Raw genomic sequence first — 24,872 nt, forward strand, 5'->3', positions numbered from 1 at the left:
TTTATATGAAAGAACTGAATTCAGGAATCTGGCAACCTGTAATGTTCTATAAGAGTCAATGTCCTGGAGTAGATAGGCGTCTGGATAACCTTGTGTTGGAATAAAACTAGAAGGTGGGGGAAAACTTTGTTTTTTGTTAGATGATGCTCTCACAATTCAACAGGCAACAACATCTCAGGAGAGGTGCCCCCTTCCCTGTATAAGCCAGGGATGGGGAACCTGTGGCCGTCCAGTTTCCATCATCCCTGACCATTGGCACTGCTGGCTGCGGCTGATGGGAATTGGAGTCCAACAGCATCTAGAATCACAGGTTCCCCATTCCTGCTGTAAGAGAAGAAGCAGAATGGCTGGGACCCATCACAGACTTTTAAAGAAATTTTAATATAAGAACATAAGAAGAGCCACCTAGTCCAGCATCCTATTCTTACAGTGGCCAGCCAGACACCTATAGGGAGACCACAAGCAGGAACAGAAAGCAACAGCCATTCTCCTCACTTGTGGATGTGGAACACAGCCGTGACTAGTAGCCATTGATAAGCGTTACTTACCCACCACAAATTCGTCTAAATCAGGGGTCAGCAACCTAAGGCCCATGGGCCGGAAGTGGCCAGCGGACGTCATTTGACCGGCCCCCGAGCTGCCCCCGAACTGAGCTGCCTGCTCATGCGCTACACTAAACTGGCACAGCGCGGCACAGGGACTCATTTTCACGGTGCCGAAAATTGCGTCTGTACAGACGCAGGTGCCGAAAATCACATCTGTGCAGATGCAGACACCGAAAATCATGGGCCTGCGCGCTCACGCGCACTCCGGCCCACAGAGGGATCTCTGCAGGTCCAATCCAGCCCAGGCAAGATAAACCTTGCTGACCCCTGGTCTAAATCCTCTTTTAAAGCCACCCAGGTCTCCTGCACTACCAACTCAGCTCTCTCTCAGGGCATGGATTGGAGGGACTTCCAAATGCACAAGGGCTGTTGCACCACATTTTGAAGGATGTGAAGTAGCACATCTTGCCATTTAAAAATGGGGTGGGAGAAGAAGTGGAAAGGGAACAGAGTGGCAGGGAGGAGACCACGACTGGCTGAAAGACAAAAAAGGAGGAATCCGCATGGCAACGTTTGGTTTCAGTCAGATCTCACTTCTTCAACCATATTTCTCCATTTAATTTCGATTTATGTAATCCCAGTTTCGGGTCAAAGTTTGAACTAAAGAAAAATTATACATTTCAGAAGGTGAAATGTTGCATTTCAACATTTGGCAGCATTTTATTTCTGTCAGCCTCAAGCTTGCACACATCTTTTCCTCTGGGAGGGACGACTTAAAAGGTTCCTACTATACTTGACTGATGCAGCTGTTCTGTAATATCTGAGGTAAGGAGTTTTGAGCCCAGGGGGCAAATGCAGTCCTTCAGGCTTCTCTGTCTGACCACATGCCTTCCTCAACCGTACCCGCTCTCCCCAGCCCTACTTCATACCCTATTTGAATACTTTTACCTAGCTGAATGTGTCCTTCACCTCCATTAATGCCTTAATTGCTTGGATGGATTGGGTTTGTGAGTGTAGAAACAAGCGTACTGCGTAAAGGTGAAATTTGCATTCATCACTCCATCCATTTTTGCCTCTGGCCCCTGAAAGGTTGCCCACAGCGGAATGTGGCCCTAAGTCTGAAAAACGTTCCTCACACTTGCTGAAGAGTTACCCTATGCCTGTTCAATTGCACTTCATTCCGGTTGAATCTGGTGGCATTTGCTCCTCAGACAAGACTTTACCACTTTGGGTTCTGCATTTGAGACCAGCCACCGGCCTGCGGCTAAACAGGGAAAGGACTCTGCCAGCATTTAGGAAGGCTGCGGCCCACTCCCAACCACTCAGCGTCTATTTCTCCAGTTACTTTTACAGACACACCAGTGGCGCTTTGAGAAAGCGTGCAGCAGTATGCCAAAAGCCGCACCGGATTAAATCTTGCATATGCCGTCAGGATGCACACAACTGCTGTGCCATGTGACAACATGGCTGGAAGGCAGCCTAGGCCCTTCTCAGGCCCTCATCCCCTTCAAACGAACAATCGGTTTTGAGTTATGCGAAGGTGGGGGGAAATATTTGTTGTATTTGGCGGGGACAGGATGCTCTCCGCTGCCCGGGCTCAGTGTGCCATCTAATGGCGGGTTTATGTAACTGTGCCCACAGTAGATTCCCTTTTATTTATTTGTTTTAAAACCCAGCTCAGCATGACTGCAGAAGTAACACCATCATGGCTCCCCCCACACAAACCCTTATGGAATACTGGTAGATTTCTGGAAAAGGCCAGAGATCTCTAACCGAGAAGTCTCTTAACACCCCCACAAATCTGCAGTGATTCTTGGAGGAAGCTCAGAGAATGAATCCAATTTAAAACTGGATTGCTTTTGTAGCATAATTGCTCAGTGACGGCGTAAACAACGACGGATGTTTTGAATCTGAAATGACAGTAAGTGAGAATCAGCATAAGCACTGCAGAGTTCACCCGGTTTGATTGTTTCCCAGGCTCATTTTGCTGGCGCGCTGCAAAAAGGTGTGTGAGCAGAAAATGCCGCAGACGTGATCTCATGTCTGTAAAAGATTATGATTTCTGCAGAGCAATAAAAGGGTTGATTTCCCCCTTGCTACTACTTCCATGGCACTCGTCCTAAAATTGTACAAATGTGACGGAGGAAGGAACAGAGAAGAGACCTCCTGCTATTGAGAGATGAAAACGTTGGTTCCCTTTTCTTTGTTTCCAATTCTGACCGCTTCCTTGCTCCCCAAAAATTCAGAGGAGAATTCAAAGGGGAAAGGGGGCTTTCCGCCCCACCCAAGAGCCTGTGGAAAGCTCTCCCTAAGGAGATAAAACTCCCCCAAAATAAAATAATGTTTATTTTTAATTATTTTATTTATTTATTAAATTTGTATACCACCCTATACCCATAGGTCTCAGGGCGGTTCACAACCTTCAGCTATCTCCTTGTGGCATCAGGGGTAGTATTGAGCTCTGTTTCACTCACAGCAGCCCCACTGAAATGAATGAGCATGACTAAGTTAGGTCCCTTAATTTCAACGGGTCTGCTCTAGAGATAGAGGATAAATTCGGTTTAGTTCACGTTTAAAGCTGATTCTATCAAATCTGTGCTTTCTAACATGAGAACCAAAAACACAGCCATCTTTCCCAATTTCCACTTCCAATTTTGGGATACAGTCCCCCAACCTGCCAATGTTTACAAAAAGGCCTACATAGGGGGATAAAAATGCATATATTAGTGAAAATAACATACAAAATTGCATTGCATTTAGGGGAGATTTCTTGCAAAAATGTGCAGTTAGTCAAAACCACATATATGTTACAAGAAATTCACACTATAATCCTAGCACTTTTTAAAGTTAGGGCTTTTCCCCAAAGAAACCTGAGAAGTCTACATTGAGTTGTTAGGACCCCTTTGCCCTTACAGACCTAGAGCGCCCTGGGAAGGAGGACTGATTCTTAAACCACTTTGGAAATGGGCTTTAAATGTATAGTGCAGATGTAGCCTTGACTGAATACTGCTCTAGGTTAATAACCCAAGTTGATCTACAAAGGCCTTTGATGAATGGTTATTATGGATAGTCTTTTGACTACATTGCCTGCAAAATGTTGCCTTTTCAGTCTGTTGGTTGGGATTGGCATGAAGGTAACTTGCAACTTTCACACATTTAACTTGAGCACGATCTGCTTTATGGGCTGGGCGGTGGAATTAAAAAGGGGGTGCAGGCATCCGGGGTAGGGAAACTTTGGCAATCCCACCCACCATTGCACCCAATGGGTTTTGACTGCTGTGTGCTGTAATCACTACACACAATTTTGGCTTTATGTACCATCCCCAGAATGTAACCCCCACTTAAGTTGAGAGTTGCCTCTACTTGACTTATGCGTGGATTTTGGAGTGGGTTGTGTGCTTGCTTCATTTTACATGAGCCACTGTGAACGTTTATGTAAATTGAAAGCCATTCTAGGAATAAATCAAGATGAGGCAGTTTTTGAAACCATATTCCACCACTTCACTTGGTGCATATGTTTGCAAGCCAACTTGTCTCCCCAAGTTGCTCCACACACGCTCAGGGACACTGGTTTCTTAAAAACCATATGCTGCCTTGTGAAAGTATGGAGATTAAGCATTGATCCGACTGGCCTAGTTCTGCCTCTCCTGACACCAGACCATCCATTGGGGGGGGGGGTCTCCTCTTAGGCAAGAGGCCTTTGCCTTCTCTTCTCCCAGGCTGAAGCAACACTATTCGCTATAAAACGACCCTACTCGCCAGCGTCGTTTTTGAAGCAGTTTCGCAACAGACAGGCGCTCGTTCCCTTCCTCAAAGGAAAGGCGCTTTGCACATGCCTAGAAGCAATGCAGCGCAATATGCAGCAAAAGCAGCAAAAAGTCGGCGACCCCTATTTCGGTGCGTTGTTTTATTTTTATTATTATTATTAGAATAAAGAAATCGAACGGGAAGAAAGACGCGTCTGCTGCGCCCTCCTCGACCCGGCTGCGCGCAATCCCGGCCGCGGCGCCTGCAGCGCGGAGCAATCGTGGCAAAGGCGGCCCTGCCCGGCCTGCCTCCCTCCCTCCCTCGCCGGCCCGCCCTCCCTGCCGCTTTGGGCGAGGGGCTGTCCCAAGCCGGCTTCCCCTTCCTTTCGGCGGTGACTGACAGAGATCGCAGCCAGTGCCCGCCCTGCGGAGGGGGGACTAACCCCAGCCTCTCCGGCGCAGCCCGGGAACCAACCTGGCGGCCACCTCCAGGGCAGGGCGAAGCGAGGCGAGCGGGGCTGGCGCGGCGCGCGGGCAGGGCCGGGCAGCGCGCGATGGGCGCCGCGGGACTCGAGGCGGAGACGCTGCCGCCGCCGCCGCCTCCGGAGCCCTGAGAGAGCGAGCGCCGCGCGGGAGGCGCCCCGGCCCAGGTAGCGGAGCCGGGCCCGGGGCGCGCCAAGACGCGCACAGCCGGCGAGCGGAGCGCGGGGCGAGGGCGGGGGACGGAACAAAGGGCGGAGCTGGAGCCGGGACTCCTGGGTCCCTGCGGGGAGGAAGCGGGAGCCGGGATTCCCTTTCGCAGGTCCCGGGGCTTTAGCGGCACCAGGACGCCTGGGTTCTCCCGAGGGAAGGAGGAGGGGGAGGCTGCGGCACTCGTCCGGGTCCCGTTAGTTCTCGCATTTGGGGTTGGGCTCCACCAGGCTTCCTAAGATCGGGGTGTTGTGGGGGGGTGGTGCGGGCGGGAAGGTGGAGGTAGGACTCCTGGGTTCTTTTTAGAGGCCGGAGCCAGGACTTCTGGGAGCGGGACCGGCTATAGTTTTCACAGATTAGGAGCAGGACTGCTGGTTTCCTTAGGAAGAGAGGCGCGAGGCTGGGCTCCTCGGTGCTCTTAGAGGGCAAGGGAAAGAACCTGCGCCCTCCGCCCAAGATGTTGTGGGGCTCCAGCTCCCATCAGCCCCAGCCAAAATGGCCTGTGGTCAAGGGGGATGGGCGTCCCGGTCCCAGCACCCTCTGGAGGCCCTGCCGATTCTCCATCCCTGCCTTAGGGAGACAGAGCGTGGAAGATTAGAAGCAGCACTCTTATAAAAAGGAAGAGATAAAACTTCTTAGAATTAGGGCTGGGAGCCAGGACTCTTGGATTTATTTGCAGGGAAATGTAAGTGGGAATCTGATGTGCCAGGGCCAGGACTTCTTGGTCCTCAGGAGACTTTTTCCTGGAAGAGCCACTGGAGAATCCTGAGAGTCAAAATTCCTTGGGATCTCAGGGAGAGTGAGTTTTATAGGCTCAAGCTAGCCTCCTAAGCTGGTCTCCCATATGCTTGGCGAAATGGGATGGCAACAAAGAAAGGCGAGGGGATGCGAGTCAAGGAGCACAGCTCCATTGTGACATTTAAGGGGGCGTATTGGGCATGAGGGGTAGAATTCGCTCCATCATCCCATCCAGTGATAGGATTATGTGTGGGTGGCAGGGAATATTAGAGTGGGTGCTTAGTCCAAAGGACTGCCCTATACGTTAGCAGTATGGCATATGCTGTGTGTGACATACAGATATGCGTTGGTCCATACGCGCTTGTGAACTCTTACAAGGGACTTTTGTGGTGTGTCCATTGGGGGGGGGGTGGATCTCCCTGACACACCCTGGCTGTGTGTTTAAGCATGACCAGAATTGCTTCTTGCCTGTTCATTCTTGGTGCGTGGTGAGAAGTCCGTTCTCCCGCATCCCCTCCCATAGCACTATAGCTCAAGGTTCATCTGATGAAATAGATTGGCAGGAGATTCCAGACTGACCCGCCACAAAAAAGTACTTTATTTGAGGCACACACTTAACATATGTATTTTGCTGCTTCTCGATTAGATGTCTTTAAAAAGAGATTAGGAAAAGAAAAAATGAATGGAGCATAGGCCCAGTTCATTGTAAGCTAAATGAGAGCACTGTGTTCAGACTCTGCTTGTGGGCTTCCCAAAGGCATCTGTCAGGCCAGTGTGAAAGCAGGAGGCTGGACTAGATGGGACATCAACCTGCTCCAACAGGGCTTTTCTTCCATTCTTACGACACAATAGGAAGCAAGATGGGCCTTTGGTCTTATGCAGCAGGGCCTTTTCTATGTTCTGCAAACACCCCAAGCGGTTTCTTGGAGCAGCTGGGAAGCAGCGCATTACTTGGGAGGTGTGACCCAGATGTGTGCATAACCCAAGTACTTCACACGCACCCCAGCATCCTCTGAAACCTTGCAAGGGATTCTGGGCATAATTCCCAGACTTCCCATGGTCTTAGTGGACGAACCTTGTCAAAGAATCCCTAAGAATTGGTATCAGGCAGCTCACAGTGGTTTGGTGCTCTGAATTGGCACATTTAAATCATAGAATCATAGAGTTGGAAGAGACCACAAGGGCCATTGAGTCCAACCCCCTGCCAAGCAGGAAACACCATCAGAGCACTCCTGACATATGGTTGTCAAGCCTCTGCTTAAAGACCTCCAAAGAAGGAGACTCCACCACACTCCTTGGCAGCAAATTCCACTGTCGAACAGCTCTTACTGTCAGGAAGTTCTTCCTAATGTTTAGGTGGAATCTTCTTTCTTGTAGTTTGGAACCATTGCTCCGTGTCCGCTTCTCTGGAGCAGCAGAAAACAACCTTTCTCCCTCCTCTATGTGACATCCTTTTATATATTTGAACATGGCTATCATATCACCCCTTAACCTCCTCTTCTCCAGGCTAAACATGCCCAGCTCCCTTAGCCGTTCCTCATAAGGCATCGTTTCCAGGCCTTTGAGTCGTGCCACATGGAGTTATCCAATGGAAGTGATTGGAATTAGATGCAGGAACCATAGAATTCTGCTTAGTGCAGAATCCGCAGTGAAGGAGAGCCCACTTTCTCCCTAGGGACATTTCCCCAGAACTAAGCATCTCTCGCTGTTAGGATGTCTCTCCTCCTGTTTAGCTGCTGCTTTGCAATTTCCACCTATTGGTTCTAGTCCTGCCCCCTGGAGTGACAGGACTGGCAAAAGGTTGCGTGATTAGCTTCTGTCATTCATCTTCATGGGATGCTGTGATGACTGCTGGCTTTCCATTGGCTTGTGGACCCTTAAAAATCCTAGGAGGCTGCCTTAGACCAGGTCAGACTAGTTGCTAATCTAATGCAGTACTGGCTCCTCCAACTGGCAGCAGCTCTCCAGGGCAGAAATAAGTATTGCCTCCCCCTTCCCACATCAGCTACTTACTGATCATTTTCCTTAAAATAACAAGAAACCCACTATGCTAAGAATTGAGCTTGGGACCTTTCTACTCTGAGCTACCATGCCGCCCTTAGGTCAGGCAAGGTCTGCCTAGCCCAGTATTTTACTCCCAAGTAGCAGTGGTCTTAGGCAGAGATCATTTGTTTCCTGCTTCACTGGAGATCCTGAGGATTGAACCTGGGACATTCTGCAGACAAAGCCCATGAGCTGAGGCCCCTCCCACCTGGCCAGGCACTTTCAGAATGCTGAACTAAAGGGACCTTTGGTCTGGCCCAGGAAGGCAATTCACGTGCTCTTTATCTTTTTAAATAAAGTGTCAGTATATTATTCTCTCTGGCTCAGAGGCTCTGTAGATGACCTGTCAGCCGCGAGAGAGCAAGTAATGGTGCAGAAATGTGCATTCCAGGGCACAGTTACACCCGGAACATTTTAAAGCAGTAGTGCTTTGATCCTCAGAGGCAAAGTACTGCATTATCCTGCCCTATCACTAGTTTTTACTGTGCCCTAGCTTTGAGGAGAGAACTACCACTTGCCCCGTGTTCCTAAGAAGGGTGCTCTCATTCAATGTGGAAAAAATGGATAGCTAGAAATTCCTTCCCCTCCCCACATGAAGATAAAACTCAGGTTTTCTCAAAAGAAATCCATTGGCAGCAGACACTGGAAGGATAAAAGGAAGCACTTTTTCATGCAATGGGTGCTTCATCTACAGCAGGGGTTCCCAAACTCTGGTCTGTGGCGTGGCTGTGGATTTGTGGCCAGAAATGGGAGGCAGTGCAGTGAGTCATTGCCTTAAATATTTTCAAACTGTATTTTTATTGCTTCTTGCGTTTCTTGCATTGTATTACAAGTTGAGTTCTGTGGAATTCGGGTTGCATTGCAATAAAATAGGTATGGAATAAAAGAAGCAATAGAAACACAGTTTTAAAAAATCGTACCGCGTCTAGCACAGTGCATTACAATTGCTACAGCCGGTGGAAAAATCATTAAATGGTCTGCTGTCTGAGACTCTTGGCAATTTGCAAGTGGTCCAGGGCTGGGGGGTGAGTTTGGGAATTGCTGGCGTGTGGTCTTCCCTGCCACAAGATGGAGTGATGGCCACCAACCTGGGTGGCTTTAAAAGAGGATTAGGTACATTTCTGGAGGAAGGGAGGGTCTATCAATGCCTGGTATTCTGTCTACGTTTTATCTCCAGGTTGTGAGTGCTGATGCTTATGTGACCAAAATGCACAAGAAGAAGAGGTCAGCAGGCTCAGCGGGGGGAGAGACCCCAAAGTTTGTAGAAGTACCAAAAAAAGTTAAAAAATTTAGGGGGGAAAGGGGCTTTAGGATCCTGATTGACTTGGGGTAGAGGTTTGGGGGCAGAAGGAATGGCACAGAGTATCTAGAATCCTGAAAAGCAGCACTCAGCATTGCAGCGTTTTGCTGCAGGCCCCATTTTCTTTATTATTATTTATTCAATTTATATGCTGTCCTTCATCCGAAGATCTCAGGTTGGTTTGCAAGATAAAAATACAGGATAGAAGCACAAAATAAATAGGTAAAACAAAATGATAACTCCCCCTTCTACAAACACATGTAAAAGGTCATAGAAACATTTAAAAGGACATAGACACTAATTGAATTCCAAACTCCTACTGACCTAATGCAACAGGGGTGCAGACAGTTCTCGGCCGCTTTGGGGTGGATCCCGTTTCTTACGAGCCTAATTCTCAGTGGTATTTTGGCTTTATGTTTCAGGGAGGAGTCCTCTTGCTGCCGCATCATCACTTCACCAGTGTTAAGGTAACATTTGTCGGCTGCCGACCCTTTTCACCCTTGTCCGGCTCACGGAGACGTGTGGATTGTCTCAACAGCCTCTTCTGACTGGCCCCAGTCGGCACCGGCCAGGGGATTCCTCCTTTTTGCTGAGGGGAAGGTTGGAGGGAAAATGGCCGCCACACAGGAAGTGCCTCCTCCGGCGCTGGGCCTCCATTTTTTGTACCCGTTAGAAGACACGCTGCCGCCGCGGGTGAAGATGGAGGAACCTGGTCCTCCGTGCCCCGAAGCAGGGTGGGAATGGGACGCCGCAGGAAAGGCCCCCCTCGTCGTCCAGGCTGGCACCATTAGCGATTTACTGAGGTGGGCAACCCCTCCTCAGGTGAGAAGCGACCCCATCCCGCAGCTGTGGGAGGTTCAGTGCCAGGAGATGGTGCAGACCCCCGTGGCAGTGCCGCCCCCGCCACCTGCCTGGGGGAACCTCCAGCTCCCCGAGCTGGCGCCTGTGGACGACATCGAGGCCTACCTGTCGTCCTTCGAGAGGGCGGCCGAAACCTGCCAGTGGCCGAGGGGTGAGTGGGTGACCCGCCTCATGCCGGCCCTCAGCGGGAAAGGCCAACCGCCCCACAACGGCCTGGACGCCAGGAGCAGCCGGGGTGACCACAGGAAGTCGAAGTCCTCCAGCCTGCGAGGGGAGGCCGGGCCCAGCGTGGAGATGCAGCGCCAGCGCTTCCGGCAGTTCCGCTACCAGGACTCAGAAGGCCCTCGGGAGGCTTGCCGGAGGCTGAGGGAGCTCTGTCGCCGCTGGCTGAAGCCCGAGAGCCGCACTAAGGAGCAGATCCTGGAGCTGCTGATCCTGGAGCAGTTCCTGACCATCTTGCCCCAGGAGATCCAGAACTGGGTGTGGGAGCGAGGCCCAGAGACGTGTGCCCAGGCGGTGGCACTAGTGGAAGGCTACCAGATGGGACGGCGAGAGGCAGGCATGTGGGAGCAACAGGTGAGGACGCTTTACGTCATGGTGACAGAGAGGTTTTATTTTGTGGACTACCCTGAGATCCTCCAATGAAGGGTGGTATAATAATAAAAATAAAAATAATAAAAATAATAAGGGAGCCTCCAGCCACAGTCCCTATAGTATCCTAGTTCCCCCAACGACACCTCCAGAAGTTTTCTCAAGAATCCAGCAAGACGTTTCTGTATAAAACCCTTAACCAAGTGTCCAGTAAAAAAGGTAAAGGGACCCCTGACCATTAGGTCCAGTCGTGACCGACTCTGGGGTTGCGGCGCTCATCTCGCTTTATTAGCCAAGGGAGCTGGCGTACAGCTTCCGGGTCATGTGGCCAGCATGACTAAGCCACTTCTGGCGAACCAGAGCTGCGCACGGAAACACTGTTTACCTTCCCGCTGGAGCAGTACCTATTTATCTACTTGCACTTTGAGGTGCTTTCAAACTGTTAGGTGGGCAGGAGCAGGAACCGAGCAACGGGAGCTCACCCCGTCGCGGGGATTTGAACCGCCGACCTGATCGGCAAGTCCTAGGCTCTGTGGTTTAACCCACAGCGCCACCCGTGTCCCAAGTGTTCAGTACTTCACATAAATAAAGAGAGACAAGTCCCTGCCCCAAGGGGTGTACAGTCTAAAACAGTGGTTCTCAACCTTTTTTTGGCCATGCCCCACCTACGCATCTCTAAAATCCCTGTGACATATAATTCTTATTATTCAAAAAGTGAACTATTCATGTGGAAGAAGCCTAAAAAGCCATTAACTGTTAATAACTCATTCTCAAATTGCCCCCTTTAAAAATCAAATTGCCCCCCTGTGGTGCGTGTGCACCGTTGGGAACCGCGGGTTTAAAAGAACCATTGGCCCTACGTATGTTGCTGGAACTACAACGCCCATCTGCCCCAGGAAGCATTAACAGTGGCCAGGAATTGTGGGAGATGGGCAGCGTCTGGAGGGCAGGAGGTGATCCACACCTGGTCTAAAATATTTGAAGGATAACAAGGGAAGACAGTCGAGAAGGGGAATGTGCAGGCTGGTGTTCATTTGCTCTCAGAAGGGTATTGCAGAGCTGGAAAGGTGCAGAAAAGGCTAACTTAAATGAGCAGAGGACTGAAGCATTTTCCTTGCAAGAAAAAGCTAAATAAAGCAAAAGGGGAGAAAGCTGTGCCCCTACGACAACTCCCATCAGTGTCCAAGAGTCAGGAGTGTTGGGAGCTGGTCTAGCGATAGCTGGAGGGTCACGGTTTCTTCCTTCCTGTACTTCAAAGGTGATGGGGGGGCCTTGAAGGAGACTGTTTCCTTCCTAATGGCATGTTGTTGTCCCTCATTGCCAGGTTACAGTACGGGTGAAAGTTGAGCAGGTAAGCCCGCAAGAGATGATTCTGCCCGGAGCGCCATGGGAACCTCCTGCCCCACTGCTGCCCCATCTCGACTGCTTATCCTCAACAGAAGTAACACTAAACCAGCCTCCCCTCATCCCTGCTCTCAAGATGCCCTGCATCCCCAAACAGGAGCCCCGAGGACTTCAGGAAACAGGTAAGAAATACAAGAGGAGCCCCTGGTTTTAATGGAGGAGGCTTTGGGTGCAATGGGAGGTTCTGGGGATGTTTTCCTATGCCCAGAGACTGAAGGTTGCTGGACCCAGTCCTCTTGGTTTGTTTCAGTTTTTACTTGCCTTTCTCATAAAACACAGGCCAACCTGGTGCTCTCCAGATGTTTTGGACTGTGGCTCTCATCAGCACCAGAAAGCAACTGGCCATGCAGGCAACCCACCTATAGTCTGGCTCATACACATGCAGAGTCTGCATTAGCGATGGGGAAACTTTTTTAGCCTGAGTGCCACCTTACCTTCTGGACAACATTTGAGGGCTGCACGCCAGTGGCCAAATTGGGCAGAGCAACAATCAGGGGGAAATGGGTATAACTAAATTAATAATATTAATAATATTTTTTTACCTGTGTGCAGTAATCTGGTTTGTGTACACACGCACCTCACACCATCCTCCCATCTAGCCTAGGAAGAGGCCTTAGCAGAGGTCAAGGACACACGCTAGCCAGTCCAAAATCACTCAGGGAAGGGTGCAAAGCAGGACCAGAAGAGGGTGTGACTAGGGAGAATGATTTTCAATGCAGGGTGCAAACAGGGTGGGGAAAACCTGGGGCCTTGTGGATGATGCTGGACTCCCAGTTCCCCTCACCCCTCACCACTGGCCATGCTGCCTGAGGCTGATGGGAGTTTGAGTCCAAGGAAGTCAGGGGAGTTCCACAGGTTCTCCATCCCTGCCCTACAGCACCCCAGACACACAGGCCGCTTCCCTGTTTGAATAGCTTTTACGTTCCTCCGAAGGCTTAGCCCGCTTCCCTGCCGTTTCCACTTATTTGGCACTGCAGACAAGATGCACCCATTTCTCCGTGTGGTGATTTAATATCTAGAGCCCAGATGAGGGAGGGTGAATCCTGAAGAACAGCCATGCTAGTAACTCTGCACAAAGAGCATTTCAGCTTGATGTTCCTGAAATGCAAAAAGTGAGAGGCGAAGCAGGGGCAGCGATTTATTTGTGTCTCGAGACAGATGCCAACGATAACAGCAACATTTATAGGGACCAGGAAATAGGAACAGTCCCTAATAAAGAGGGACACCAAGAGTGCTTGCATTTTGCTTTCACAATACCAGAGACAGGTTGCCAGCCTGGCTCTTAGGCGCAGGCAGCGTGCTGGCAAAGTGTGACAATGCCCTTCTCTTTTTCTTATCCCAGCAGGTGCCCTGATGGTAAACGGGAGCCGAGAGGAGAACCCTCTGCAGGGAGGTGCCATGGAAGTGGAGCCTCCCAGGGTGTTTCCGTCCGGGAATTCCCAGGAGAATGTGGCGGCTGAAAACCGTGGCGGCGAGAGAGCCAGCCAGCCTCGCGAAGAGAGGTGCGGTGAAACGGGAGAGAATCCGGCTTCGTGCCCCGTCCCCAGTGGAGCATCCCACCCGGCAGGAAAGCCCCTCCACCGGTGCTCAGAATGCGGGAAAACGTTCAGCCGCAACTCGCACCTGCTCACCCACCAGAGAATCCACACAGGGGAAAAGCCCCACCAGTGTCCCCAGTGCGGCAAGTGCTTCGGCCACACCTCCCAGCTGACCCGGCACCAGAGGACCCACGCCTCGGAAAGACCCTTCCGCTGCGCCCAGTGCAGCCGGAGCTTTTACCAGAGCTCGGAGCTGACCAGGCACCGAGCGTCCCACGCCAGAGAACGCCCTTACGGGTGCAGCCAATGCGGCAAGAAGTTCCGCTGGAGCTCCGACCTCATCCGCCACCAGATCACCCACACGGGGGAGAGACCGTACAAATGCCCTGAGTGCGGGAAGAAGTTCGGGCAGAACTCGCACCTCGTTCGGCATCGGAGAACCCACACGACTTAGCGGAAGATCTTCCCCCGACGGAAGGAAACCCGAATTGCCCTGCGCCAAGAGTTCGCCGGGGACCAAAGCGTGGACTGTGCTCACCGCCAAGTTTGGTGCTGTTGTGGGCCAGATGACTGGTGTCCCTTCAGCTTGACGTCTGCAGATCATTATCTGTCAGGGATGGCTTAGTTAGAATGAATTCTATTTACGTGCACAGCGGGAGGGACAGTGTGGCTGGTTTCCGGATCCCATTTTGTGTCTCGCCAGAAGCTCCATAGCACAACCAGACTGAGCGGTCCAAGAAGATGCCCAGTCTTGCTTGGCTTGGCTTCTTGAACCGATAACATTGTGGTGGCACCAGCTGAATGTCTCTTCTCTCTCTCTCTCTCTCTCTCTCTCTTTTTCTCTTTTTTATAGGAAAGGCGATAGCGATAGATCTTCTAGTCCTCTAGACAGGTTTATTGTTACATAACACAGCCTGTATTTCCGTATGCCAAGATCATACCTTTGTAGCAAAACAAAAGCAATGTATTTTTTAGAGAAGACGGTCCATTCTGTATTTGGGGAAGCGGGGAATCTTCAGAACAGTGGAGATCCCTCTTGGGGAAGCTGCTCTGGTACTTTGTTTTTTTCTGGGTGGTGGTGGAAATTACAGCTTTGATAAACAGGAGAGTTGTCAACACAGGGTTTCACTGGTACGGAAGTACACAAAGAGGAGGTGACAATGACGGCACTGAGAATCTGGGTGTCTGGACGTTATGGTAACAGGAGCTCTCCCCTGCCTCAAATGCTTGGGATTGGCAGCTGGCATTCAAAGGGCCCCACAGGCATTCCATCTGGCCCTCAGCGTTGCCCCCCTGTCCCAGAGAAACGCCATCCCTTGCTACTTGCACACCTTGGCCTTTTCCTCCAATGTAGCAAAGGGCTCTTCATGTTCTGTGCAACAGAGGATTTTCCAAAGCTATTAACTTGCTTGACTCGTCTGTGAGCTCCCTTGTGTGAGTCGAAACACATGCAAAATTGGAGTCTGAGCAGGTGATGTACGTAAGGAAAGCATCCCTGCCAAGGCCTCTGCTTGCTGTTCACACTCTGGGGTTACAGAAAGGGTTAAAGAGCCCTTTGCTGGTGAGGATGAGCTGGTGGGATGAGGCCAATGCTGCCAGCCCTTCAGGCCTTTCTTAGCATCGCCCTGCTGAAAATGAGGGACTGTGAGTATGAAGGGCCACAAGAGGGAGGAAAGGGGAAACTCCAAAAATCTCTTCCTGAAACCTCTTGAGTTCCTGCCATCTTCAGAGTGCTGCAAAGCCCACTCAGAAAGCCCACAATTCCCATTCATGATTCTAGTATAGTGTCTTTCAAACGTGGGTCTCCAGCTGTTTTTGGACTACAGTTCCCATCACCCCTGACTATTGGTCCTGCTTGTTAGGAATGATGGGAGTTATGGTTCATCTGCAGAAGGAGACCCAAGTTTGGGAAACACTGTTCTAGTCCACCTGCTGTCCACTCTACATGATAGGCAAGGCTTGGGACAATATGATACTTTTTAAAATTCTCGTATGCCCTCCTTGCTTCTCTCCTCTTCCAGCCAACATCCAGCTAGTCAGTGATTGCTCCAGTCTTCCCTCATTTATGCAATTTATGCAAACCCCTCCACACCCAAATATATGCAAATATGTTTTGATTTGCACAAACCATACTGGGCCCATGCTTCATTTTCTCTTCATGCAGAATTTTTGAGTCCTCCCCTTTTAAAAAACAAAATACATGTGTCCTAAGGAGACTCGGGGAGAGCAGTGAGAGCTAAAAGCAGGTTTATTGGGGGGGGGGCGAGGCTGCCACGTCCAGGCGGCACTTCTGCGGAGGGTGCGGCTGCTTCTCTGGCCTAGCGGTACGTGGAGGTCAGCATGACGGGCGGCTGTCGATGGAGACGATGACGCTGTTATCTAGGAGCCTGGACGTTGACGTCTATTACCACCTGGATGTCTGGGCTCGGCAGCTGCGGGAGAAGCGAAGGCAGGAGCGTTAGACGGAGAGGACGGAGCGGCGCCAAGGGGCGAAAGAGGAACCCACGTGACGGGGAGGGAGAGAGACTCACCCTGGAGTTGAGGGGCTCCCTGAGCAGGTTGTGGACGATTACGGTGCTCAGGTAGCCGAGGGCGCGGAGGATTATCTCCACGTTGAGGCGGCCTAATCCCCCGGAGACGTGCTCCCTGGAGGGGCCGGTGTTACGGGAGGAGGGGGAGAAGAAGGTCAGCTTGCGGGAAACGAGAGTAAAGAGGAGAAGGGTCGGGCCATGGCCTCGCCATCGGGAAAGGGTCCCTGGCCGACGGGGCGGGCTTACCTGTCCCCCGCGCTGATGTTCTCAGGAAGGGACGGGATCTCGGCCCAAACGGGCTGCACGTGGCTCTGGCTGACTCCGCTCGGCACCATCCTTGCACTTCAACTTCTTTGGTGCCGTCGGAGACCGAGGAGCCCTTTTTATGCCGTGCATCGCTGCATTCATGCAAGACTTTCACATAAATAGGTTTATGGGAATAAACAGAGAAGAAGACTCCAAACAATAACTTGGAACATCAAAAGAAAGAATAACACTTGCACAATCTAAAGTCTAGTGTAATTGGTAAGGTTAAATATGTGGGAGACCCAGACAGGATTAATAGGAATATATTTATAGGGTACTGAACTGGGAGCCAGTTCCAAACTGGACCATTTCCCCTGGAATCCTAATTGAATCACTCAAACATAGGCAAATCAACAACATAAAAATTCTTCCTTATTTCAGGATTGGTAGGAAATGGTCCAGTTTGGAACTGGGCCCCAGTTCAGGAGCCTTGAAATGTATTTCTAAACATCCAGCTTGGTTCTCCCATAAATTTAACATCACCAATTAGACTGGGCTGAACTACAGATTGGCTAAGTGTTACGTTCTTTCTTTTGACCTTGCAAGTTGTTTTAAGTTTGTTCCTATGTTTATTCCCATAAAATTATTATGTCTTGCACGAACACTTCAGTTGTTCATACTTTTCAGTAGGCTGAACTAGATTCTCAGCCCCACCCGCAATATGTTACATTTGGGGAGTTTGGCAATGTGGATAGGAGTCAGATGCTCTTCATTGTTCAATATTTGGTGCTGGGTCCAGCAAACGGTGGGACAAGATTCTTTGGGTGGATCTCTAGGAAAAGAAACAGCAGCCCAGCACCAACAGGAAGCTTCTAAAGAGAAATTGCTCAATTTTCCATGTGACAGCTGTTAGGATATTTGAAGATGCCTATAATTTATAGGAAGTGGGTGGCACTGTGGGTTAAACCACAGAGACTAAGACTTGCCTATCAGAAGGTCAGCGGGTCGAATCCCTGCGACGGGGTGAGCTCCCGTTGCTTGGTCCCTGCTCCTCCCAACCTAGCACTTTGAAAGCAGAAAGTGCAAGTAGATCAATAGGTACCACTCCGGCGGGAAGGTAAATGTCGTCTCCGTGTGCTGCTCTGTTTCGCCAGAATCAGCTTAGTCCTTCTGGCCACATGACCCGGAAGCTGTACGCCGGCTCCCTCGGCCAATAAAGCGAGAAGTGTGCGCCACAACCCCAGAGTCGGTCACGACTGGACCTAATGGTCAGTGGCCCCTTTACCCTTTACCTTTATAATTTATAAGAGGGACACAGGTGGCGCTGTGGGTTAAACCACAGAGTCTAGGACTTGCCAATCAGAAGGTTGGCGGTTCCAATCCCCGCGACGGAGTGAGCTCACATTACTCGGTCCCTGCTCCTGCCAACCTGGCAGTTCAAAAGCATGTCAATGTGCAAGTAGATCAATAGGTACCACTCCGGCGGGAAGGTACAGCCAGAAGCTGTACTCCGGCTCCCTTGACCAATAAAGCGAGATGAGCGCCGCAACCCCAGAGTCGGACATGACTGGACCTAATGGTCAGGGGTCCCTTTAGCTTTACCTTTATAATTTATAAGCTAAACTTCCCCAAATCCCTCTACCGTTCCTCATCAGGCTTGGTTTACGCAGGACACTTGTTACATTGAATTGCACTTGCCATGTTACTGCCCATTCACTCATTTCAGAGGGGACCTTTTGGAGACCCCTTTTTCCTTTCACCCCCCCCCCCACAATGTACTAACATACTCAACTTTGGCCACCTCACTGCTCTTCCCTGACGCTGGACTGTTGAGGAACAAGTTAAAAAGGAAGAAGCCCCCTCTTTTCCCTCCCCGATCCTTGTGACTCCCAGTTCCCCTCACCCCTCACCATTGGCCATGCTGCCTGAGGCTGATGGGAGTTGGAGTCCAAGGAAGTCAGGGGGGTTCCACAGGTTCTCCATCCCTGCCCTACAGCACCCCAGACACACAGGCCGCTTCCCTGTTTGAATAGCTTTGAAATGCGAAAGGCGAGAGGCAAAGTGGAGGCAGTGATTTATTTGTGTCTTGAGACAAACAGATGCCAACGATAACAGCGACATTTATGGGGACCAGGAAATAGGAACAGCCCCTGGTAAAGAGGGACAGTAAGAGTGCTTGCATTTTGCTGCCATGATACCAGAGGCAGGTTGCCAGCCTGGCTCTGTAGGCGGCAGACAGCGTCCTGGCAAAGTGTGGCAATGCCCTTCTCTTTTTCTTCTCCCAGCAGGTGCCCTGATAGTAAACGGGAGCTGAGAGGCCTCTGCTTGCTGTTCACCCTCTGGGGTTACAGAAGGGGTTAAAGAGCCCTTTGCTGGTGAGGATGAGCTGGTGGGATGAGGCTAATTCTGCGAGCCTTTCAGTCCTTTCTTAGTATCGCCCTGTTAAAAATGAGGGACTGTGAATATGAAGGGCCACAAGAGGGGAGAATGGGGAAACTCCCCAAACCTCTTGAGTTCCTGCCATCTTCAGACTCCTGCAAAGCCCACTCAGAAAGCCCACAATTCCCATTCATGATTCTAGTATAGTGTCTTCCAAACGTGGGTCTCCAGCTGTTTTTGGACTACAGTTCCCATCATCCCTGACCACTGGTCCTGCTTGCTAGGGATGATGGGAGTTGTGGTTCATCCGAAGCAGGAGACGCAAATTTGGTAAACACTGTTCTAGTCCACCTGTTGTCCACTCTACGTGATAGGCAAGGCTTGGAACAGTATCATACTTTTTATTTACTCTTCTGTGCCCTCCTTGCTTCTCTCTTCTTCCAGCCAACATCCAGCTAGTCAGTGATTGTTCCACTCTTCCCTCATTTATGCAATTTATGCAAACCCCTCCACACCCAAATATATGCAAATATGTTTGGATTTGCACAAACCATACTGGGCCCAGGCTTCATTGTCTCTTCATGCAGAATTTTTGAGTCCTCCCCTTTTAAAAAACAAATATATGCAGCTCACAGCAAGCTGCTGTTATCTCAGAAGCCAGCTTTTACCAGAGAGTGGCTGCCTCGTGGACCTACAAGACTGTCCAGTTTCTCAGGGCGGCTGTGAAGCCGAGAGATCTTATTTGAAGATTTTAACAGTGGATAGCGGGCTCACCAAGTCCTAGACTAGTCGGGTAGTGAAGAGGGGAGTGTTCTGCTGGTATAAACATCATCAGAGTTGTACCGATGGGTCAGAAGGGAGGACTCGAGAACACATAGGGCGGTGGTCAACTAACTCCTTCTTGTAGGAGACCCATTGAAGTTAACGAACCCAAGTTAACCATGTCCATTAGCTTAAATGGGTCTGCTTGGAGTAGGACTTGTGTTGAATCCCACCCCTAGTATCAGCCATGTAGGACCTTATTAGGTCGTTTTGACAGTCATCATAAGCACCGAAGCAAAGTCCAGGAATCGTAAGTAACTCTTTTGGGAATGTTCTTTTAATACTTGGATCGCCAAACATCTCACATATACTCCTAATTTTATACCAGCAGAGGTTGGGCAAGTATTGACGAGGAATAATTTGGGGGTTACTGCAGTGTCTGACAATTTGTTACCTAGATGAAGTGGGTGGATGTTGATAGGGGGAAAGGGGGCCAGTGCCAAGCAGCCTGGTTTCCTCCTGCGCTTTGGGTGCCAAGCAGCCAGGGGAAAACAGTAGTCAGGCACTCTTGACTTCCAGGAGGGTGGTTGTGTGTGTGTGTGCAAAAGCCACAATTTTGGAGCTGATTTTCAGAATTTTTGGAGTAAAATTAGAACGCCTGGAGTCAAAGTGTGATTTCCCACTTCATGAACACACTTGAACTTGTATCACACACATACACACCCACCCACCCACTAAGCCAGACTGTGAAGCTCACCATTTCATACTTGGCTGCAAGAGACTGCAAGATGTGTGTGGCTGGTGGGTGCAGGTCTGTGCCTCCTCATAGGCGAGCAGAGACCCACAAATTGGAGCCGGCCTTGGTAGCCAGCCAGAATTTGCACTTGCCACTCGCTTTACTTCTCCTTGTAATGGGGGAGAAATGTCCCGCTGAGCTCTGGAGGCTTTTTCAGAACGAATAAATACCAAAGGGACAAGCCTTCTCTCAAACTCCAAATCCATGTGAGTGTTGAGGGAACTTCCTCAATGCTCTTCCAAGAGGCTCCACATGAGGGCCAGGAAGATCCTCTGATGCCTTCTCTGAGCTAAGGAGAAGGCAGAATAATCTCCCAGGTTTCGGGCTGGGTTTCGGGGATGAGATCTGTCACTGTTACCCACGTAATTCCAAGGCGCTGAGTGCAAAAAAGTCTGAAGTGCAAGACGGTCTGAGGACTCTGCCCTGTATCTGAGTGGGGATTTCACCAGATTACAAAAAATGGTGTCACCTGTGGAGGTTGTATACTCATAAAAACCCTCTACAATTCCTTCACTCCTTGGCTAAGGTGTAAACCAGCATATCAGCAAGTACTAACCATGGGAGTGAAAATGAGGCTCCACTCAAATTATGAGGGAAAAGATACAGGCTTAGTGAAATCCACAAGTCCTACCCATTGACTGTCCCAAATTTAAGTCAAATCATGCCCCCATGCTCCCCATAGCCGTTCAAGAACAGTAGCTAAGGGAGTGTTCACAAAAAGGAAGGGCCACTGGCCCACTCTGCCTCCAGTTTAATACAAGCACTGGCTCTGCTCCTACCACCATCTGCCAGGCCTTTAACAAGGCCTAAGTTCCACCTCTTGGTCATTGTTTGTTGACAACCCAGTTACGTAGTAATTCTTTGTAGCTTTGTTTTATTTCAACATTTCTTCAGTCCTGGCTACTTGGAGGTTGACAGCCACTAGCAAAGTCTCTGCCATGGTAGAAGGGAGATTTCCTCCCACAAAGTCGTAACACCAAAGAGCAGAAAAGCAGTATCATCCAGTACCATGTTTGTTCCTTGGGATAAGGTTGCCCTTGTTCTTCGTCTAGCTATTTGATTATGATTCTGTTATTCTATGATCTGAGCAGGAGTGAGGAGCTAGCAGCCTGCAGGCCAGATCTGTCCCACCCCCACAAGCCTTTCCTACTAGAAACTGAATATTGGGGCTGGCCCAGTTGGACAGTTTCCTTTTTTTAAAAGAAGTTGGATTTTATTTTCATTTGTATGGATTAATTTGAAGAAATTAAACATCTCACATTTTTGTTTCTCTCACTGGTTCCCCTCCCCCCTTTTCACAAGTTTCATAATGCGCTCCCTTAACTGCATGCCTTTTAAAAACTCAGCAGCGAGGATAGATGGGTGAATATTTTATCGGAAGGATGCCTTTAAAAAGAAATGTCGTTCCTCTTTTAACAGTGCTTTTTTGTTACTGGATGGGAGGCTGTTCCTTGGTGAGAGTCGGGGGGCATGGCATTAGGACACCTGGATCACTGACAGCAGCAGCTACCAGACCCTCCAATTGTCTAGGGACAACCCCAGATTTACAGAAGCCATCACGATTTCCGATTTGATTCTGGAATGTCCCATTTTTTCCCTAGGACTTTCAGGCCCCATCCCTGTTCTGAAACTTCTGTCTGTCCACTTCATTCATAGGCCCTCAGTTCCAGTACAGTGGTACCTCGGGTTACAGATGCTTCAGGTTACATACGCTTCAGGTTACAGACTCTGCTAACCCAGAAATATTACCTCGGGTTAAGAACTTTGCTTCAGGATGAGAACACAAATCGTGCGGCAGCAGCGGGAGGCCCCATTAGTTAAAGTGGTGCTTCAGGTTAAGAACAATTTCAGTTGAAGAACAGACCTCCAGAACGAATTAAGTTCTTAACCCGAGGTACCACTGTATTACAACCTGTCATTTACAGCACAACCTGCTTATTGCCTCAGTCCCAAGATGCTTGTTCTTCAGGCAGGAACTGTAAAAGCAGCAGCAGACATAAATGCTGTGAGAAGACCCCTCACAGAGCTACAATTCCCACAGTTCCTTGGGAAGTGGGATTGATGGTTAGCGCTCTTGGTACTGTAGCTCTGGGAGGGGGATAGGGGGGTCCCAACAACTCTCCAGGCCCAACTGCCGTTCCCAGGATTATTTGGGGCAGTGGCGTAGCGTGGGTTGTCAGAACCCGGGGCAAGGCAAGTAATTTGCACCCCTAACCCGTGGATTTGCGCCCCCTAACCCTAACCCCCAGATGTTGCGCCCGGTGCGGCCGGCCCCCCCTGCACCCCCCACGCTACGCCACTGATTTGGGGGAAGCCATGGCTGTTCCACGCCTGTTTCAAATGTCTGCAGCCGGACTGGCGAAGTTGGAGTTGGTTCAGCAGGGAATCAGGAGCAGGAGCACTGGGGAGAGAGGAATTGGAGAGCGAAGGGGAAGAATCCGAGGGCAGCGTAGGGGAGTATGACAGTGGCCCGAGAGATTCCATGAGCTTCTCCAGCGAATCAGAAGATTCCCAGAAGGGGGCGCCGATGGTCAGGGCAAGGGGGGTCCCAGGGGGGACGCACCAGAAACAAGGAGCCAGAGGGGAACCCCAAAGCAGCAGTGGAGGATCGGGACCAGTTTCCCCACCAGAGCGTAGTGGGGGGGAAGAGTCACATGTGTCAGGGCCAGCGTCTCCTCCAGAGAGGGACTCAGGGCTGACCACGCCTCCATCGGAGAGTGGGGGAACGGAAGGGAGGTCAGTTGCAGCTAGCCCCCCCCCAAGGGGGAAGCAGTGACAGCAGCAGTGAAAAGGTCAGGAGGAAAGCTGCTGGCTGGGCGCGCGCGCCAAGTTCAAATGTGCAGGCGCGCGGGACAGCAGGAGACCCGGATGGGGAACCAGCTCCTAAAGCCCGCCGGAGGGAGGGAGAAGGCTCAGGGGAATCAGCGTCAGAAGAGGCTAGAAAGGGCGAGACCCCGGCGAGCAGGCGGACCCAGAGGAGGAAAGAGCAGCGGTCTAACGGTTGAGACGTAGAGCTGCGCGCTGCGGCTCTGGAAGTAAAACTGAACTTCAATAAAGACTTTTGTACTTAACAACGAAGCAGCGTTGGTCCTTTGTGAGCTGGGACCTAGGGTAGCTCTGACATTCAGATTCCTGCATTGCAGGGGGTTGGACTAGATGACTCTGAGTGTCCCTCCCAACTCGACAATTCTGTGATTTCCCGGCAACCCAGTTCAGCCTAAAGAGACTCCGGGAGAGCAGTGAGAGCTAAAAGCAGGTTTATTGGGGGGGGGGGAGGGACGTGGTCGAGGCTGCCACGTCCAGGCGGCACTTCTGCGGAGGGCGCCGGCTGCTTCTCTGGCCTAGCGGGATTAGAGCAGCGCGTTGATGATGAGCACAGCCTGGCTGAAGATGTCCATTTCCTCCTGGGTGTCTTGGTTCGGCAGCTGTGGGAGAGGCGAAGGCGGGGAGCGTTAGAGAGGACGGAGCTGCGCGAAGGGGCGAAGGAGGGACCCACGTGAGGGGGAGGGAGAGAGACTCACCCTGGAGTTGACGGGGTCCGCGAGCAGGTTCTGGGCGGGCAGGGCGCTCGGGTTGTCGAGGGCGCTGCCGAGTAACTTCAGGTTGATGCGGCAGATTATCCTGGAGATCAGCTCGCTCAAGGAGGGGGCTCTACGGGAGGAGGGGGAGAAGAAGGTCAGCTTGCGGGAAACGAGAGTAAAGAGGAGAAGGGTCGGGCCATGGCCTCGCCATCGGGAGAGGGTCCCTGCCCGACGGGGCGGGCTTACCTGGGCACAGCCTGGGCGCCGATGTCTGCGGAACGGGACGGGATCTCGGCCCAAACGGGCTGCACGTGGCTCTGGCTGACTCTGCTCAGCGCCATCCTTGCACTTCAACTTCTTTGGTGCCGTCGGAGACCGAGGAGCCCTTTTTATGCCGTGCATCGCTGCATTCATGCAAGACTTTCACATAAATAGGTTTATGGGAATAAACGGAGGAGAAGAAGACTCCAAACAATCACTTGGAACATCAAAAGAAAGAATAACACTTGCACAATCTGTAGCCTAGTGTAACTGGTATGGTTAAAAATGTGGGAGACCCAGACAGGATTAATAGGAATATATATATAGGGTACTGAACTGGGAGCCAGTTCCAAACTGGACCATTTCCCCTGGAATCCTAATTGAATCACTCAAACATAGGCAAATCAACAACATAAATATTCTTCCTGATTTCAGGATTGGTAGGAAATGGTCCAGTTTGGAACTGGGCCCCAGTTCAGGAGCCTTGAAATGTATTTCTAAACATCCAGCTTGGTTCTCCCATAAATTTAACATCACCAATTAGACTGGGCTGAACTACAGATTGGGTAAGTGTTACGTTCTTTCTTTTGACCTTGTAAGTTGTTTTAAGTTTGTTCCTATGTTTATTCCCATAAACTTATTATGTCTTGCACGAACACTTCAGTTGTTCATACTTTTCAGAAGGCTGAACTAGATTCTCAGCCCCACCCACAATATGTTACATTTGGGGAGTTTGGCAATGTGGGTAGAAGTCAGATGCTCTTCATTGTTCAATATTTGGTGCTGGGTACAGCAAGCGGTGGGACAAGATTCTTTGGGTGGATCTCTAGGAAAAGAAACAGCAGCCCAGCACCAACAGGAAGCTTCTAAAGAGAAATTGCTCAATTTTCCATGTGATAGCTCTTAGGATATTTGAAGAT

General features: G+C 50.6%; 1 protein-coding gene and 2 long non-coding RNA genes across 5 annotated transcripts; 2 read left to right on the plus strand and 1 right to left on the minus strand.

Annotated features, from left to right (window-relative positions):
- Positions 1–4,720: 4,720 nt before the first annotated feature.
- On the plus strand, positions 4,721–14,572 carry LOC128399545 (zinc finger protein 500-like). 3 transcript variants are annotated; one of them, XM_053361114.1, is made up of 4 exons: positions 4,721–4,941; positions 9,485–10,499; positions 11,839–12,040; positions 13,264–14,572. In XM_053361114.1, exons 2-4 carry the CDS (start codon positions 9,675–9,677, stop codon positions 13,908–13,910), a joined length of 1,674 nt encoding a protein of 557 aa, XP_053217089.1. In that variant the 5' UTR covers positions 4,721–4,941; positions 9,485–9,674; the 3' UTR covers positions 13,911–14,572. The 3 variants fall into 3 exon arrangements, with proteins under 3 accessions (XP_053217089.1, XP_053217087.1, XP_053217088.1); XM_053361112.1 differs by having other exon boundaries at positions 4,723–4,941; positions 13,261–14,572; XM_053361113.1 differs by lacking the exon at positions 4,721–4,941 and adding an exon at positions 5,275–5,666 and having other exon boundaries at positions 13,261–14,572.
- A 3,069-nt stretch (positions 14,573–17,641) lies between these two features.
- On the plus strand, positions 17,642–21,440 carry LOC128399547 (uncharacterized). The gene is made up of 2 exons (XR_008327235.1): positions 17,642–19,885; positions 19,920–21,440. It is a non-coding gene; the product is annotated as an uncharacterized LOC128399547 (long non-coding RNA).
- A 1,970-nt stretch (positions 21,441–23,410) lies between these two features.
- On the minus strand, positions 23,411–23,785 carry LOC128399546 (uncharacterized). Its single transcript, XR_008327234.1, has 2 exons — positions 23,692–23,785; positions 23,411–23,595 (listed from the first exon to the last, which is right to left on the minus strand). It is a non-coding gene; the product is annotated as an uncharacterized LOC128399546 (long non-coding RNA).
- Between the last annotated feature and the right edge of the window lie 1,087 nt (positions 23,786–24,872).

Source organism: Podarcis raffonei, chromosome 13 (genome assembly GCF_027172205.1).
Source record: "Podarcis raffonei isolate rPodRaf1 chromosome 13, rPodRaf1.pri, whole genome shotgun sequence".
Lineage (NCBI taxonomy): Eukaryota > Metazoa > Chordata > Lepidosauria > Squamata > Lacertidae > Podarcis > Podarcis raffonei.

Excerpts from the sequence above, each read along its gene's own strand:
- LOC128399545 (XM_053361112.1), top strand. The coding sequence starts at position 9,675 with ATGGCCGCCACACAGGAAGTGCCTCCTCCGGCGCTGGGCCTCCATTTT. Across the intron at positions 10,500-11,838 it reads CAGGCATGTGGGAGCAACAG|GTTACAGTACGGGTGAAAGT; the intron begins GTGAGGACGCTT and ends CCTCATTGCCAG. Across the intron at positions 12,041-13,260 it reads CCGAGGACTTCAGGAAACAG|CAGGTGCCCTGATGGTAAAC; the intron begins GTAAGAAATACA and ends TTCTTATCCCAG.